The sequence below is a fragment of the Parasteatoda tepidariorum genome, chromosome 9, assembly GCF_982258835.1.
Source record: "Parasteatoda tepidariorum strain Cologne lab strain chromosome 9, Ptep-v5.0, whole genome shotgun sequence".
NCBI classification, from domain to species: Eukaryota; Metazoa; Arthropoda; class Arachnida; order Araneae; family Theridiidae; genus Parasteatoda; species Parasteatoda tepidariorum.
This window is the reverse complement of record NC_141763.1, coordinates 64,106,565-64,123,667: the sequence shown is the minus strand read 5'-3', so window position 1 is coordinate 64,123,667 and position 17,103 is coordinate 64,106,565. Positions and strand designations below refer to the sequence as shown.

General features: G+C 32.1%; 1 protein-coding gene across 1 annotated transcript in view; it reads left to right on the top strand.

Annotated features, from left to right (window-relative positions):
- The first annotated feature begins 7,806 nt into the window (after nt 1–7,806).
- The window catches only part of LOC107443776 (soluble guanylate cyclase 89Da), a 72,780-nt gene continuing 63,483 nt past the window's right edge, over nt 7,807–17,103 (top strand). Inside the window, exon 1 of the mRNA XM_087152007.1 lies at nt 7,807–8,522. Within this exon, the coding sequence (XP_087008133.1) occupies nt 7,972–8,522 (551 nt within the window). The 5' untranslated portion in view covers nt 7,807–7,971. The remainder of the gene's footprint in view (nt 8,523–17,103) is intronic.

The following is a 17,103-nucleotide window of genomic DNA, read 5'->3' as shown; positions in this document are numbered from 1 at the left end:
TGAGACGAGGTACTGTTGCAATTTTCCATAAATGCATTCATTGTTCTTTCTATATATTGTTTCTAGAAAATACATTTTTTTAAATTTTGCTTTTCTTTCGTCTCATGCTCTTCAGTAATTTTATAAAAATAATGGAAGTTTTAAATAAATGAGGTATAATTAATTAGATTATAAGTTTAAGGAGAAATTTGGAAAATCGTAACTGATTAAAAATGTTCTAACTCGTAGAATCCCGGTAGTCCTTCCAAGGAACCTAACACCATTTGGGAAGTGCTGCTATAGAGCATTTCTCCAACTAACGTTTAATATATTTATTTGAATAGCTTATCTGTGGCTGCGAATAAATTTCTTTCATTTCTGTTTATTAAAATACAAATTCATTGCTTTTGGTACCCTTGGAAAAAATATTTTGTGACACTACGAAAATTCTGTAGTAGTTCCATTGTATGGTTCCGTATTACCTAACTGGACCCTATCTCGTAGCCTCACTCTCAGGAGTAAGGTGATGATTAACTTCAAAATCTTAACTAAGAAACTTCATTTTTTGTTGCAGATTTTGATTATCCCAAAAAGTACCTTAATTAGACTTGCAAGGTTTTGCATTCTGGTTTACAAATGACACTGCAATCGTAAAATGGGTTACAAACTGTCTAAAATACTGGTATCTTAGAAATGTACGTCAGACTAAAAGAAAATAAATGTGATATATGCGTATAATATTTTGAATAATCCTATCTAATGACATTGAACTTATATCCCTGCTCCATCCCTACAGCTGGGGTGAATCGCAATGCGTGGGGCTGAGTTTGAGGTAGGAAAGGAGTCATTGGATAAGTTTCTTTTTACCAAAAAGTCAAACACCTCTATTTTTATTTTTTCGATCTAACATGTATTTCACGATATGCGGATATCTATTTTAAACCGTATTTGCTGACCATTGTTATTTTGCAATATAATGCTATCTGTAAACCAGCATGAAAGAACCTGTAAGCCAAATCTGGATGATTTTTTTTTCCCTCGGAGAATCCAAATCTCTAACAAAATAATGTGGGACACTATTTCAAAATTGGTGTTGAGTTTAATATTCTTCAAGGCTTTTTTTTGGAAATGTTTCAAACATGTATCCCTATGAGACATGTTATTCAAATATTTAGTTCTGGAAATGTGTGTATTTTGTCAGTTACCTAATGTTTGAGCTGAAATAACTGTTTAGGCTCGACATATTCTTTTGAGCAGAATTTTACATTTGGGAAACCTTGGTAAAATAGACATCTTTGGGTAAGAGGAATGTTCGCTTAGTAGAAGGACATGAAAATTCAGAAATTTAAAGCTGGAAATTATTTTAACTAAATTAATTTGATTATTAAATAAATACGAAATCAGAAGCAAGGAATTATACTGATATATTTTTAAAATTAATGGAATCACATATTCAAGGATAACGAAGGAAAATGCTATATTGTCTCATAAATTAGATAAGCGGGGGATTGCTTAAGGCAAAAGAACGCAGAGTAATAATCTCAACTTGAGATTCAAAAGAAATGAATGTTACATGAACTTATGTACAGTTGAACTTCCTGGAACAGAGCATTCCAGAATCAGAAATTGAATAATTAACGAAAGAACGAGAAGAAATTATAATGTTTTTTTTTCAACAAAAACCTCTCCCAGATCCAACAAACCCTCTCTGGGACAAATCCCAACCTTTGGTTTCGTAGCCCGATGCTTAACCACGGAGCCAACGGCTCTACCTAGAAAGATCTATGTATTGTGCTGACTGCAATCTTGTTTGGCTTCTTTTAAATAGTCTCGAAATTTTCTTTCTTCTGTCATCTAACTACTCCTCTGGGTAATAATAAAGTTTAAGTCTCGAGACGTGGACTATGTCTTTTAAATTTCGTCGTCTATGCCCTTTCCATTTCATACGTTATATCTATGTCAGATAGTCGTCGAGTTATTCTATAAGACCTGAAATAACATCTTAAAAGTTTTTCAGAGAGCCCAACTTTTCGTACTGGAGTAAAAACCCAAACTAAATCTCCGATATTGTAGGTGATTAGTCTATGACGTTTATCTGTTGTTTTAGCGTCAAGTATATGGAGCTTTGCAAGTTGTCTAGCTTCGTCAGCCCTGGTGAGAAAGTGTTGCACATAGTTATCTTAGTCCCCTTTTTCGTTAGGAAAAATTGTGTCGAGAGGTGTTCGTATTTTTCTGCCTTGAAGAGAGAAGGGACTATTAAGATTGACACTTAGTACGTAAAAATCCAACGATTCGAACGAAAGTTATTCTGAGTGATGTCTCTTTTATTTTGCTCATTGTACACCTGTAGTTAATACTTTTAAAAAATCTCAGAGCAATTTGTTTCACAGTTTTAATAATTAATATAATATGGGTGCAAAACTAGTATGTCAAAGTTTTAATTAGGTTGATCTAAAAAAATTACTATTTTTTTTTTCAATAAAATTTTAATCGTGGAACATTTATTCATTTTCGAATGCATAAAACTTCCCGAAATTGTCATCTGTCTAGCAAAACATCAGGAATGATTTGATTGAATGAAAGAAATAAAGTGTTCCCATTACCAGTTTCTTTTTTTAATTTATTGAACATAAATTAATGTGTCACTCATTTATCATTGAAATTTAGAATGAAAAATCACATGCCTACAGATATTTTAATAATTTTTAGTTGAATTGTAATAGCTTTAAAAAATTAAACCAGATTTCAAAATTATTTATATAAATTAAATTTTAAATTATTGTGGATAGTGTCAATTGATGTGTTTATGAAAAATTGCTGAATACGAAAAAAAAAAAATTAAGGGAACATTGTAAATTGCTTCAAAAATTTTGATTTTGCTCCAACGCATACTCTTTAACTACTACAAAATTTTCATAGTTTAAAAAAATATATATATTTTTCGTGATGACGGCAAAGGTAATGTTTTATTGTAAGGATATAAAGATTTATTAAAATATAAATTAGAAGTAAAAGAGCTTGTCCACCGTAACGCATAATTAATTGGAAAAGATACATTAAGGGCTATGTTCCATGTTCTGATAGAAATTCTATTAGTTTTTAAAAAATTCTACTTTAGTTCGCTACCACTGAAAAAATACTTCGGGTGTGTGTCAAATGTTTAAGGGTTGCCAACTATTCCACTTCCCAGAAAATATTTTACAAAGTGCTTGACAACTGAAACTTGTACAATTATGGTTAATTTTATCAACATTTAAAAAGGCTTTCCGGACTAAAGAGACTTATTGTATGAAATTGTGAGTTATGTATTATGTACCGGTGTGAAAAATAACTTGCAATCAAATTTAATAACCTAGAACTGAGAGGCCAACTTGCTCCGCTTTGTAAAAAAAAAATATTTTCCAGTGGTAACGAAATTTAAGTTATTTTTCATTTTATCATATGAAATGCAACTTCATTGGAGTTATCTCAACAGCAACCAAAAAGTCAACTGACCACAATGTATTACCATAAATTTTAAAAAAGCTCTCGATGGGTAAGAGAAGGGCAGCTTAGTTTCAAAACAATACTATAGTTTGTCTAAAGTTAGAACTCCCCTAGCCATTCGTCTGGCATGATGACGGTGACTATGGTAACGAGGTATAACTATTTCAAGTAGGGGTGTGGAGTCACTGTTTAGGACAGGTTTTGGATCGGGTCTACGAGAGAAAGGAAATCTTTTTGTTCGGTCTATTGTGATAGCCTTAGAGTGAAGAGAAGCTACCCTCCCTGAAATGAGCTTTTCTTGTTTCCATAACAGCAGATAGCCTCAGATTTTGCAGCGGGGGAGTTCTTACCGTAGACAAACTATAGGACTATTGCAGTTATCTCCTTTCGACACTTTTATAGAGTGGACGTAATTATCCTTATTCTTCCAAGTTTCACTATTTAATTCACTACCAATATATTAAAACTTTTCCAGACAGTGGAGCAGTCGGCATGCCTACAAGAATCATATATTGGAAACATAAATTTAACTACCACTGGGAAAAATGTTTCCACTAAGCAAAGCAAGTTGGCATATCTGATGCTAAGATGAATGTCTGAAGTTTGTCTTTTCCACCGCAGGAAGCTTTAGTCGCCATCATGGTGCCATGCGTGAAAGCGAGACGGAAAAGCTGGTAGTTAAACCATTTCAGTTTCACCTTGTTTTCGGGAGGAGCGAATCTGTTCTCTTTGTCAAAACTATTCAACAATGTTTACTTTTTCTCAGGAAAGAAGCAGTTTTATATATATCCTATATAATTGTAAAAAAAATCTGGGTAGTTACAGAAATTTAATGTTTCTCGAAAGAAAAAAAAATGCTAGAATGAAATGCATTTCGTTCCAGTTTTTGCTCTTTACCGTCTTAGTATATATAGGCTTTCAGTCCTGCATGGTATGGAGGCATCCGATACGAGTGGTAATAACCAGGACGGTCGAGCAACACCTCCTAGAAAGAACAGACCTCCGCACGGGTTACCATAAATATCCTTGAGTAGTCCAAACGTAATGACATATTTTGTATTTTCAACCACTGCACATCTTAGTACTCCAAACGTAATGACATCTTTCTTATTTTTCGTCTACTGCGCAGTTAAATTCGTCACATCGGACTACTAAATTGATCCGTGCTGAAACCTTTCTACTTCTAGGAGGTGTTAGGTCGAGTCCCTACTTTAACAGAGGTAGCTTTTTTGTTAATGAAGTTTTTTATGATCTTAGCATTATGAATATTTGTTAATTCTTCCCATTTTTTGTAAATATTTTACCTTCTTGTAATTTTCGTTTCCCTTCTTTTAAATATGTCTTGTACTTTTCTATACATTCAATTATTTGTTACTTATTACCATGGCAAAGTGTCATTCTTTTTTCTCTACCTTAACATGTGGCATTATTTGTTGCATTTTATGTAATATGTCTAGTGTTTTTGCTTATGTTCTCATTACAGGATGAATGGAAAAAGGGCCAATAATTATTGGCCTCAGGAGCCCAGCTAGACCAAACAGATCAGACCAGACCATGGTTCTGAGATAAGTAAAGTTGCGACTGCACGAATATATATTTTGAAGAGGTAAAACAATTAAAAAGTTCTAACTTATTTGTATAAAAATATTTTTTTTTTTTCATTTTTAATTAACTATGTTTGGATGCAAAGGGGAGGGAGGAAACAGGAAGTTGTGAGTAATATTGAAAGTGAAGGCAAAGTTAAAACAGTTTTTAGTAGCTTTAAGAAACCTTAGTTACCACTCATTTATTTTTTCCAAGTCATTGAAACCCTAACAAGACAGAAAAGTTTAAAATCATTTACAATTTCACAAGATGAACTGCATCACTCCGCACTGTAAAACTCCTTCGGGGGGGGGGGGGTGAGAGTGATGCAGGGATTCAAAAGGAACGTATGATAGCATACTTTCGCAATTCTATGTATGTAAATAATTTTTATATTTTCTTGTAAATAAATTTTTCTTTGTTCTTTATTAAAGTGCGTGTCATTTTTTGTTCATTGTCATTTTTTTATATTGTATCTTTCACGTATGTTATTTTATCCAGTTTTCCTTATTTTCAAATCCTTGTTTTCAAATTCGATGAAAGAGCAGATAGCCATACGGGCCTGAGTACTTTGAAATTTATGTTTAAATTGGTAGAAATTTAAATTACTATCGAAACAAAAAAAGAAAAATTAATGTTGCTCAAGTTATCTCTTTTTTGTCTTCCTTTTTTATTTATTTTTTAGGAACTTCTTTTTTTTTTTTTAACTGAAATAGACTAAAAATAAGCCGATACCATGAATAGTTTAGGTTAGGGTTATAAATTATATATCATTTCTATCCAACATGGCGTTTGCAGAACTGAGATGGGCACAGTAGGCCCTCTATGGGCTGTCGCTCTACTGAGTTTAGTTTTTAATGAGTAAATAGACTTATCTCGCATTCACACGCCTCACATTCTTATCTAACAAGACAGTTTAAGTATTGTTTTCTAATTACATTGATAAATAAATAAACGGATCATTCGTATAACCTTTGTTTTATGGCCATATCTCTAAGGAATGCCTTCAAACATGAATAAAAATTAACTCTGACGGTCACGAAAGGCACTAATTTTGACTTCAAAATGCACTTTTTCTGATGAAATATAACTTTTTTAAAAATAACTTTGGACTTATAACTCCCAAAACAGGTGAAAATTGTAATAATGATTTTTATAGTATAACCGCTATAAAAGTTGGTATTCTAATGATATTTTAATGTATCACATTTGTCTTCATGTGTTTTGAAAGAATTATTAAATTAAAATAATTCTTTCCCAGGTAGTTAGTTATATGCCCTCCATCCAAAGCAACGTAATGAGGAATTAAGGTAAAATCATATAATATTTATTACAAATTTGTTAAAGATTAAAAAATTTTGCATCAAAAGGTGTGGGCCGTGGTGGCTCACGGGATAGAGCTTTCGCCTTCCATTGAGTTGAACCGAGTTCGAATCCCAGCGATAGCAGATTGCTACGAATTCCGCCCCCGGCTCGCACCGACACAGTGCTGTCTTAAAATATCCTCAGTGATAGACGGATCATAGGTTAGAGTCCCTTTGCCGTCAGGCTAACCGTGGGAGGTTCTCGTGGTCTTCCTCACCATGGAGCGCAAATGCGGGTTAATTCCATCAAAAAGCCCCCCACGAAGGCAAAATTTCGCCCAATACTTGATCCAGGAGTTCCTTTGTCTTCTGGATTGGGTTCAAAATTACAAGACTACGGAGATGAACATTAGTAGTCGTAAACCCAAAAATTGGGTCGGCTGTTCAACACGTGGTTGGTTGGGTACTGGGCCCTTGTCCAAAAGTTCGTAAGTTCGATCCCTGCCGGCCGAAGATTCCATGTGTAGTAAATGGTGAATGATGCACGTTAAATCTGTCGAGTCACAAAGTTCTTCATGTTCCCATAACAAATCATACATCTGGGGGTACTGATCTAGGAGTTCCCTTGTCTTCTGGATTCGGTTCAAAATTACAAGGCTGCGGCGTTGAACAATGGTAGTCGTATACCCAAAAATTGGGTAGGCTGTTTAACGACGTTTATAAAATAAAATATAAAATAAAATCAAAAGGTGTAAAAATTCTTAAATAATCGAGATTTTTTTTCTTTTTTTAGGATACCACTTTGATGTTTAGAAGTCTGGTATAATTATGTAGATATATTTTATTTGAAAAATGACGTATAGAGTTATTTACAAATGAAGCATTAAATGATCGAGGCTCGTTTTTTTTTCTCTCATTAAAATTTTTTAGACCCTTGGAAACTCTGCATATAAAATTTTTTAGAAACCTTTGGAAACTCTGCATATAAAAATTGAATAGATTTATTTCATTTTTAGAGAACTCTGAAAGAATTATTTTTCGTGAAATTTATTATTATTATTATTCAAAATTAGAAGTTTTCGAAAAATTTGCTGAAGTAAACAGTGCTTTGCCATCGAAATTAAAGTAAGGTTCATCCTCTTAATAAAAATCTTTCAAGAAATGATAACAAATTTAATTTTGAAAAAGAGTTTTCATATTTTCAAAAATGGAAAAGAAATACGCAATATAATATGAGAATTTAGATATGGATTGATAGCTTTAGAGTTTTTAATTTCCGGACATTGGAACTACAATATTCCTTTTCATTCATTTCCCAGATCCTATTATCGCCTCATTCGTTTCCTCTTTTTTTTTGCCTCATTCTGTCATCTTAAAATCAATTTCTCAAACCATGCCAAGTATAATCGCCAACTGAGAGACGACAAAAACGAAGGAAGAAAAAAAAAAACACGTGAATTAAGTTATGGAGACCGACAAAGCACACCCACACTCAATCCGGACAAAGTAAAAATAAAAGACCAAAAATTATCGCTACTCAGTCATTTGACGGACGGATGGGAGAATCAGAACAACGCGAACGTTCGAAAGGAGAAGAACGAACGTTTTACGTCCGGCCATGTATGGCATGCTCTTAGAAAGCATCCAGCACTTTGTCCAGGAGGAATATGGTGAAGATGTTTGGAGCAAAGTTCTGGAAGAATCTGGCTTTAGGAATGCCGTGTTTACTACTCATCAAGTCTATCCGGACAGGCTAATTCCATGTCTTGCACAAGCTTGTAGCAAACACTCCTTGCAAACAAACGACGATTTCTTGTGCTTTTTCGGCCGGTGTTTTGTTCGATTTTTCACACATTATGGATATGACACTCTCATCAGGGCTTCCGGACGGTATTTCAGAGACTTTCTTAATGGCATTGATAACCTGCACCACCAAATTAGGTTCAGCTACCCTAAAATGCAGAGTCCGTCGTTTTATGTTGAGAGAGAAGATGTTGGAGGTGCTAGATTGCATTACAGATCAAAGCGGTGTGGATTTGGATATTATGTGATTGGGCAGTTGATACAAATTGCTCAAGAATTTTATGGACTTGAGTTAGAGGCAACTATTTTGACAGATGAAGAAGATGCTAGTGGATCATCTGGGTGTCACTTGATCTATGACCTCAGGTAAGAAACTTTAATAAACTTTTTTGTGAAAGTTTATAGTCAAAGAATTATGTTTAAGAGTTTTTTCTCTTTATTTTAATCATTACTCTTCAAACGTTATAAATGTTTTGTTTTTTGAAAATGCGTGTCTGCTTGAAAATATAAATAGAAATTAGAATGTTTTAATGCTTGTATTTTACAATTTTCGATAATTGGCAACCCTCTGATGTATTTATAGAAAAACAAATGAAATAAAAGCAATTAATTAAAAATACTGATTGGACAAATAGAAGTTTAAAGTACTAATTAATAATCATCTATCACAGACTGATCAATGAGAAAATGGAAGGCTAAGCCGCAACTAAATATTTAGTAATTTAAACATCTGCTTATCTGAACAGTATTTTGAATTTTTCGCCTTTATTTAATTTTGTTTCTTTTATTAGTGCTTGTCAATTTGCTGCTTCCCGCTAAAGACACTATCTACTTGTAGCAATAGCTATAAAAATTAACCAAAAACATTTACAAAATTGTTATTAATATAAATTATCAGAGCCTCATCTAGAAATGGTGGTGCCCTAAGCATAGAGCTGTCCGGGAACCCCCTGGTCATAACTTTAAACCAAATTTACTTGCTGCTTATTAATGAAGTACCTTTAAATTAATTATAACAGGAATAAATTACGATACATAAGTAAAGTTAAACTTTTATTTAGTACAATTTTTGTTATCTCATAATTCAATTAGACAATTAAGAAAAAACACAAAAAGAAATTATTTCAGAAAAATTATTGTAAAAGAAATTATTAAAAGATATCATTTAGAGAAACCTAGGCCTGGATCTCACAGGTTTTATGATAAATCAGACATTGTAAACTATAGAATTACCGTGCTTTGCTATTATGCATTACGGCATTCTCTTGTTGCATGTTGACAAAATTCGGTATCTTACTTTTAATTTTTACATTAAACATTTTATTTCATTTCAAGTTCAGTAACAAGGTTTCACGAATTTATTAAAGGTAATAAATTCAAGTTAATGCTAGAATTTCCTTTTTAAAGATGCCTCTCTAATGTTATAGATCTCATATAGATTTTTAAAAAAAATTGTGATCAATAGATTTAAAAATAAAAGTAATGATCCAAATGGATTTAATGATAGAAGTTTGATTTTTTTTCGTTACCAATTTTCCGAGATCTGTTGGAACTCTGCAACTCTTAACCCGTTGATGCACAGTTTTTATTAAACATATTTTTCATACTTTTTATTATTTATTTTGTCATAATTTTGGTCAAAATAAGTGAAAAATATTATCTCTAGTATTTTAATAATTTACGTTGATGAAATACAGCATGAAACATCGCTGTCGATTTTCTGCATTAATGGTAAAATCCTTCAAACACGGGTCACTTCCAAACTATAATTTTTCAAAAAAATAGTTTTTCAAATCTAAGTAAAACGGTTTTTTATCATTGAATTTTCTTTAAGTTACAAATTCAATTATTGATAAATTTGTGAATATTAATGAGAAAAAAAATTCTGACTACTTTTTTGGATTTTATATTTTGGTACAAATATTATTCCTGTAATCTAAATGATTATTATCAGTAACTATTAGACTTGTTTTTTAATATTAAAATATACTAAAATATATTCTTACTTGTAATTAGAGGATCAGTAAAAAATATATAAATAAAAGGGACGCCGTTGTCCTATATGCGCCAAGGGGTTAGCAGGTGAGTGAAATTCAATAATATTGATGAAGATCAACTTAATCAAATTTAATATTCAAAAAGTTGAGCTTTTAAAATCTTTCATAGTAGATCTTTCATAGATTGAGCTCTTTAAAGTATAAAAAATCTTCAATGTATAAAATTTTGCTACCATTGTAAAATTTCTTTCACAAAAATTACTAAAAAATTAAGGATATGTAACCTCTTTATCACGGGACGTATTCCATCTGCTGGAAATCTTCTATTGTTAGCCCATGTGTCCTTTCTAGAGTTAAAAAATAGAACCTAAGATTTTCATTCCTAAAAGCGACATTTTTGCATCAAATGCTCCTTAATATCGTTTTCCTCATAAGAATTTTGATAATTTCCGGAGCTGAATTTCGACTATATAACAACAAAATACACAAAAACAATTTTTGCTTATTAATTTATGGCCCTAAACATTTCATTGTATGATGTATCGTGATGTTCTGCTCCAAAAACATTCTGCTAAACAACTTGAAAATATGGCTTATCGTCATATTGCCTTCAGATCCTACAAATAAAGATTCTATCGAAAAAAAAAATCTGCAAAAGAGAAGAAAAATGTTAGTAAGCTTATAAATATGCAATTGTTCTTGAAATTTTACAGTGTACCGACGAAAGGGAACGTAACCGTATGCAAAATAAAAATCAAAACACCTGTTGAACTTTTGATCTAAAATGATAGAATTTACACCTATTAACACAGAATCATAATGATTCTTACGTGACACCTAAAATATGATAAATATTTAACACGTTCACGCCGGGAAAAAAGGGAAAATATTGGTACGAGAAAAGAGAAAATACTGGTAGAAGAACTATTTCAATATTAGATATTCAGGAGGAGTTAATCTATTCTCAACAATAACAATTCACTGTAAGGAAATTTATCATGGCGAAGAAGCAGTTCAATATAAAAATTGCATCTGTTAAAAACAATTGGTAGTTATGGATTTTTATTATTCCCGGAAAAAAACTAAAAAATGAAATTTATTGTTACCAGTTTTTACTCCGGTGCGCTGCCAAGATGAGACACTCTAGCGTGACCCACCGGTGGGTCACCCCGGCGTGAACGTGTTAATACAAATGACATTTTAAATACAAATGACGAAATCAGACTCAAGACGATTCATTAAATTCTTTATTATTATTGCTATTGTTCTTATGATGGTTACATACATGGATCTAGTAGTTTAACCAGAACTACGACTGAAAGTTAAGATCCTTAATTTTAATTTTACCTTTAGCATATTTCGCTGTCTTCAAAATTATAGCAGCAAATTGCGCAGAATTATAAAACTCGCTTACCAAAATAAAAAAATAAAAAAAATATATAATTTAAATTTATTTATTTCAAAATTGATCGAAATATTTTTGATTTTTAAAGCGTATTTTTCCTTAAAAAATGTTTAAATTCTGTAGTTTTAAATGACAAAATTTTATAAAAATCACATAGTTGTATATTATAACGTTGTATACGAATTTAAGAAAATTAATTACGAATTTAAGAAAATTGTTTTTATTATTATTATTAGAATAATGTAATTCTACGTTACATTTTCAGCAACAGTAAATAAAAATTATGCAGAAATTTAATATCTCCAGAAATGTTTATGAAAATCTCAAAATAACTCAAAATCTACATTAGCAACCTAAATTAAAGGTTGTATTGAAAATATGCAGTTCTCTTTATGAAAATTAAGGTAATCCTACAAATTACAAGAGATCTAAATACCTTTTTTACAATACCTTATAATTTTTCTTTACCGTTACATTGCATTCTAAACTTTCCTTAACTTGAAAACTAAATTGATTTTAAATTATGGCTTTGAAAAAAGTTAAGTTTTAATTTTTAATGCCTCCCCTCCCTATAAAAGGGAACTTTCGGCCTTTATCAGAAAATCTAAATATTTTTCAACTTAACAAAAAGATTTTTAGGTAAATTTGTAACCGCAGTGACTACTTTTTATCGATTAGAACTTAAATATAATTAAGAGTTTTTTTTTTTAAATTATTAACAATGAAACACATGCTTCCCACAGTTCTTAGAAAAAGTTAATAGTGACAACGTAAATGAAACAAACCTGATCATTTAATATATTTATACTCACTATTGTTAATTTCTTAAAAACAATCTGTATGAGAATCTGTATGTAGTAGAGGCAATATATGTCCTATAAAAATTAGAATGCGGTAGACAATTTTATTTTAACCGGTTAACGCCCAGCGTCATATATTTAGGACAGTTCCTTTTTTCAAAGACATTCATTGTGGTGGGAAACTTTTTTCAGTATTTTCATTTATCTGGGTGAATTAAAGGATTCTCAGATACCACAACGATTTAGTTATTTCTGATTAGATCTAGAATTATAAGGAACAAGTACTTTTCGAATGGGATAGGGGCCGCTAAGAGGCCTAGGTGCCCAATTTTTGTAAATAAAAGTAAAGTAAGTACTTTTTGATCTATCAAAGACTTTTTGAATGCTCTAACTGTAACAAAACCAATTAATTTCGAAAATATATTACACCACTTTTTCCATAAAACCACTTTTTGTATGATTTCAATTTATAAATTCGGAACAAAACGGGTTCAACTAACAAACAAATGTTTCGAATTTGATTTGAAGATCACAAAATATTTTAATAATTATTTATCATTTTTAAGTATTTTAATTATTACTCTAAAAAAACAGAGCGTTCAGTTTTATAACTAAATATTATTTCTTAGATTGTTTTAAAAAGCCGTGATTGCTAAAAGAATCTCGTATTATGCAAAAATAAGCAGAAAATGCTATAATTTCCTACCAAAGCATGCATACGAATGCTTAAAAGTTTCCCAGAAAACGCTACAGTAATATTTTTTTTTTAAAAATGAAAGACGAAAAAAAAAGAAATTTCCTGTTAACAATAATGTATATTTACTGTCACTATTAATTTCTTCTAAGACCCATTTAATCCCTCAAAAAAAAAAAAAAAATGAATATTAAGTGGTAATAAGATTCATAAATTTAGTGATTCGCATTGATGTCAAACACAAGAACGGTAGAACGGTAAAAATCACATAAATCTCGGTGCGCTGCCGTGAAACGGCATTAACCGATTCGTCGGTAGTAATAAATCGATGATGAGGAGGAATGGAGATGGGAGGAAGAGGGGGTGCTCAGCACCAAAAAATCGAGAGGGGGTTCGTGTGACATGGACAATCATGAAATGTAGAGTGGCATGGGGTATAATAAAACGACAATATAATTCAAACACAAGAGCGAGGTATATAACTAAATATTATTTTAGATTGTTAATATGTCGTGGTTGTTAAAACATCTCGTTTCATCCAAAAATAGGAGAAAAAGAGTATAATCTTCCTACCACTTAATTTTAATAATGCATCACTATCCGTTGAAATGTTTGTAATAAAAAAAAATTTATAATATTAATAAAATTGTTTGTAATAAAATTGCAGCTAGCAATAATGTAAATTTTTTTTAGCACTATTAATTTTTCTAAACAGCTAAAAATAATTAATTTAAGAAATTTAGTGGTTTGCAATGATGTTAAAAATAATAAAAACAAATGCGATAGTATCCCACCGTTCTTGTGGAGACAAAAGATTGACATTGTGCCTACATTTCGAAAGCAAAAAAAAAGTTGACATATTTTAATGACCTACTTTTTCCTTTAGATAAAATGTCTTATGAAATATCCGCACAGCTATAATAAGAATTTTTTATAAACTCACAAGGCAATATCCAAACATAAACAATGATAATTCTATAATTAGAAACGCAAACTCGAAACGGAAACTTTCTTTTGTTTTACTTATCTAATAATGCAATGCCTTAGATGCTATAAAAAAGAAGAAAAAAACACCCAATATCGTCAGCATTATTGTTATTTCGGCAATTTTCACTGTTGAAGTCTGTATTCGATAAAAGATAGTTCCAAAACGTGATATACAATTCCTGCGGTTTTTATCGTTCGGCTAAGTAGCTTTCAATGTTGCCATTCAGATGATCAGGAAGTGATTAATTGTATTTCTGTTAGCTCGAGTTGCCACTTGGCGATGAATAATGAAGAAAGAAGGTCATTGTTTGAATAATAGGAAAATGGTGTTACAGAATATTAGATTCAGACTCACTAAAAACTTTATTCTGTTGTTTTTCTTAGTTTTACACTTATATATATATATATATATATATATATATATATATATGTAACATCTAAAATACTATGTTAATAAAATTAAAACGATCTTTTGACACTAAACTTAAAAAGAATTATATCTTTTCTGCAGATAAGCTTATCTGGTTTATGAGAAGAACATTAAATAATCTCTTTCACATACTTAACTTAGCTCTTCGCGTATATTTTAAGTTTCATTGAATGGCGATGAAATCTTTATTTATAAAAATGAGTCCATTCCGCGCAGTAAAATATCTTAAAGAAGCCGAATTCCCATTAAAAGCACTATGTTGAGATATTAATTCATCTCCATCTGGTCTTAAGATCTTACGACGCCGGTTCTAACAAAGAGGGTCTGGATATTGCAGATCACATGACATGAGCAAAATATTATATGTTACACGCTGTCGTGCCACAGGTCTCTGGTTCGATCCTCGGGTCGGGCAAGGTTGATTCAGCCTTTCACCCCTTCAGTGGGTCGATAAATGAGTACCAAGCATGCTTGGGAACTAAACACTGGGGGTTCCGCGTTCGGCTGACCACCTGACCGGAACATCTGCTCGTGCACCCCAGAGCCCAAGGTCAAGAAAACTGAGATGGGCACAGTAGGCCTTGGCCCTCTATGGGCTGTCGCGCCGCTGAGTTTAGTTTTTTACACTTAAAAAAGTGTACACTTATCTTTTGGAAATGAAACTGTAAGCATCTATCCAGGAGCTCTGCTCCATGTGTATTGTTTATTTTTACCTCGTCCCGCCCAATTTAGGGCACACGAGAGTAGAACAAACATTCTACAGACAAAACATACATAAAACATGAAAAATTATAATAGCAACAAATATATAGACATATAAAGAATAAATTAACATAGACTTATAAAGAATAAATTAACATATGAAAATATTTACAACATAAAATACGAAGTTATGGTGAAATGCCTTAAGCAAAAAGCATAGTAAATAAATTTAACTTAACTTTAAACTGAAGCACAGAATTTAAAATGCATTTAAAAATTAAGTATATGAGAATGAATGACAGCTAGGTTATATTGTTATTTGAATTTGGTGGATTTAACATGTCTTCGAGTGTAATTTTGATGATTTCTTTAATAATTCTTCTGCAGTTAAAACTTGAGTATAGCTGATGTTCTGTTTTGTTCTGGAGTTCCGTGCCACGCTGTGCATGAAATTTTGGGCAGTGGCAAATCAAGTGTATTATATTTTGTTCAGAGTCGCAATAAGAACAAATTGAGGATTTTCCAAAAAATCTTGATTGATGGGTGCCAAATACTCCGTGGCCGGTTAAAAATTGATTTAAGTAGAAGTTGGCCTGCAGTCTTGATGTTTTAGGGTCCTTAAAAAATTTGTGTGTTTGACGTCCCTTTATTGAGTTTGTCCACTCTTGTTTCCACCTTGTCATGATGTATTCATTAATAATAGATTTAATCTGATTGGAGGTGAGCCAGGTGGTGTGTTCTGTGTGGTCGAGTGTGATGGCATTTTTAGCCGCTCTATCCGCTTCCTCATTGCCGTCATGACCCACATGTGCTTTTATCCAGTTAAGTATGATGTCTTTATTCCAATTCTGTTTAATTTCGTTAACAATTATGTTTTTATGTGTTGGGTCGGCAAGGGCGTGCAATGAAGAGAGCGAATCTGTAAAAATTGTTATTTGACCATCTTTTTTTGCAGCGATATTTATGGCCTCTCTAATTGCCATCAGCTCTGCCTCAAAGACTGAACAATAGTCAGATGCTCTGGAGGAGGATTTTGCTGTAGTAATTCCGTTGAATTTTGTAACGATGCCAAAACCTGTTCTAAATTGTTGTGGTTCGACCTCCATCCTAGAGCCATCTGTATAAATTTCCCATCCAACGTTTTTTGGTGAGGCATATCCCCAGGGTACAGCGATCTGAGTGGCTGGATGTCTTGGGGTAGTTATTGTCATATTTGATCTGTTTGAGATTGAGTCAAAGACTGTTTTTGGAATGATTGGAAAAATATCATCTTTCTTCCAGCCCCATTTCATCCTTTTATCGTAAATAGTTTCAATCACCCTCAAGTGTATTGGTTTTATGCCCGTCAGTATCTGGATAGAATCCGTACTCACTGTGGAGTAGCATTTGTAATGGAGAGCAAAGGAATTCTTTGAATAGAAGCAAGCTTATTATTGATTTTGACAGTATTTCTATATCATACACTGGCGGCGTAGAGTATTATCTTTTCGCTGGCCAAGAGATATATCTTTTTAAGGATGAATGGACTTAGTCCCTAGGTGGCTCTGGCTACCCTTTTTGTCATTTGGTTGAAATTCGTTATCTTATCCTTAATATCACTTAAGTGAGAAGTCCACGTCAAACCTGGATCAAGTATAACGCCTAGATATTTAAGTGAAGTAACAATTTTCAGATTAGTGTTGTTTTGGCTCATTTTAATACATGGTGATCGAGTGATCTTTTTGTTACTTTTACTGAAGACAATGATTTTAGTTTTGTCCTGGCTAAAATTCAGTTTATGTGTCTTGGCCCAGGTTGATAATTCGGTAAGAACATGGGTCACCAGCTGGTCAAATCTATATAAGATAGCATGTCTTAAAAGAACAAATACGTCATCAGCAAAAACAATTATTCTGAAATCTTGAACATTAAAGTCCCTAAATAGACTAAAAT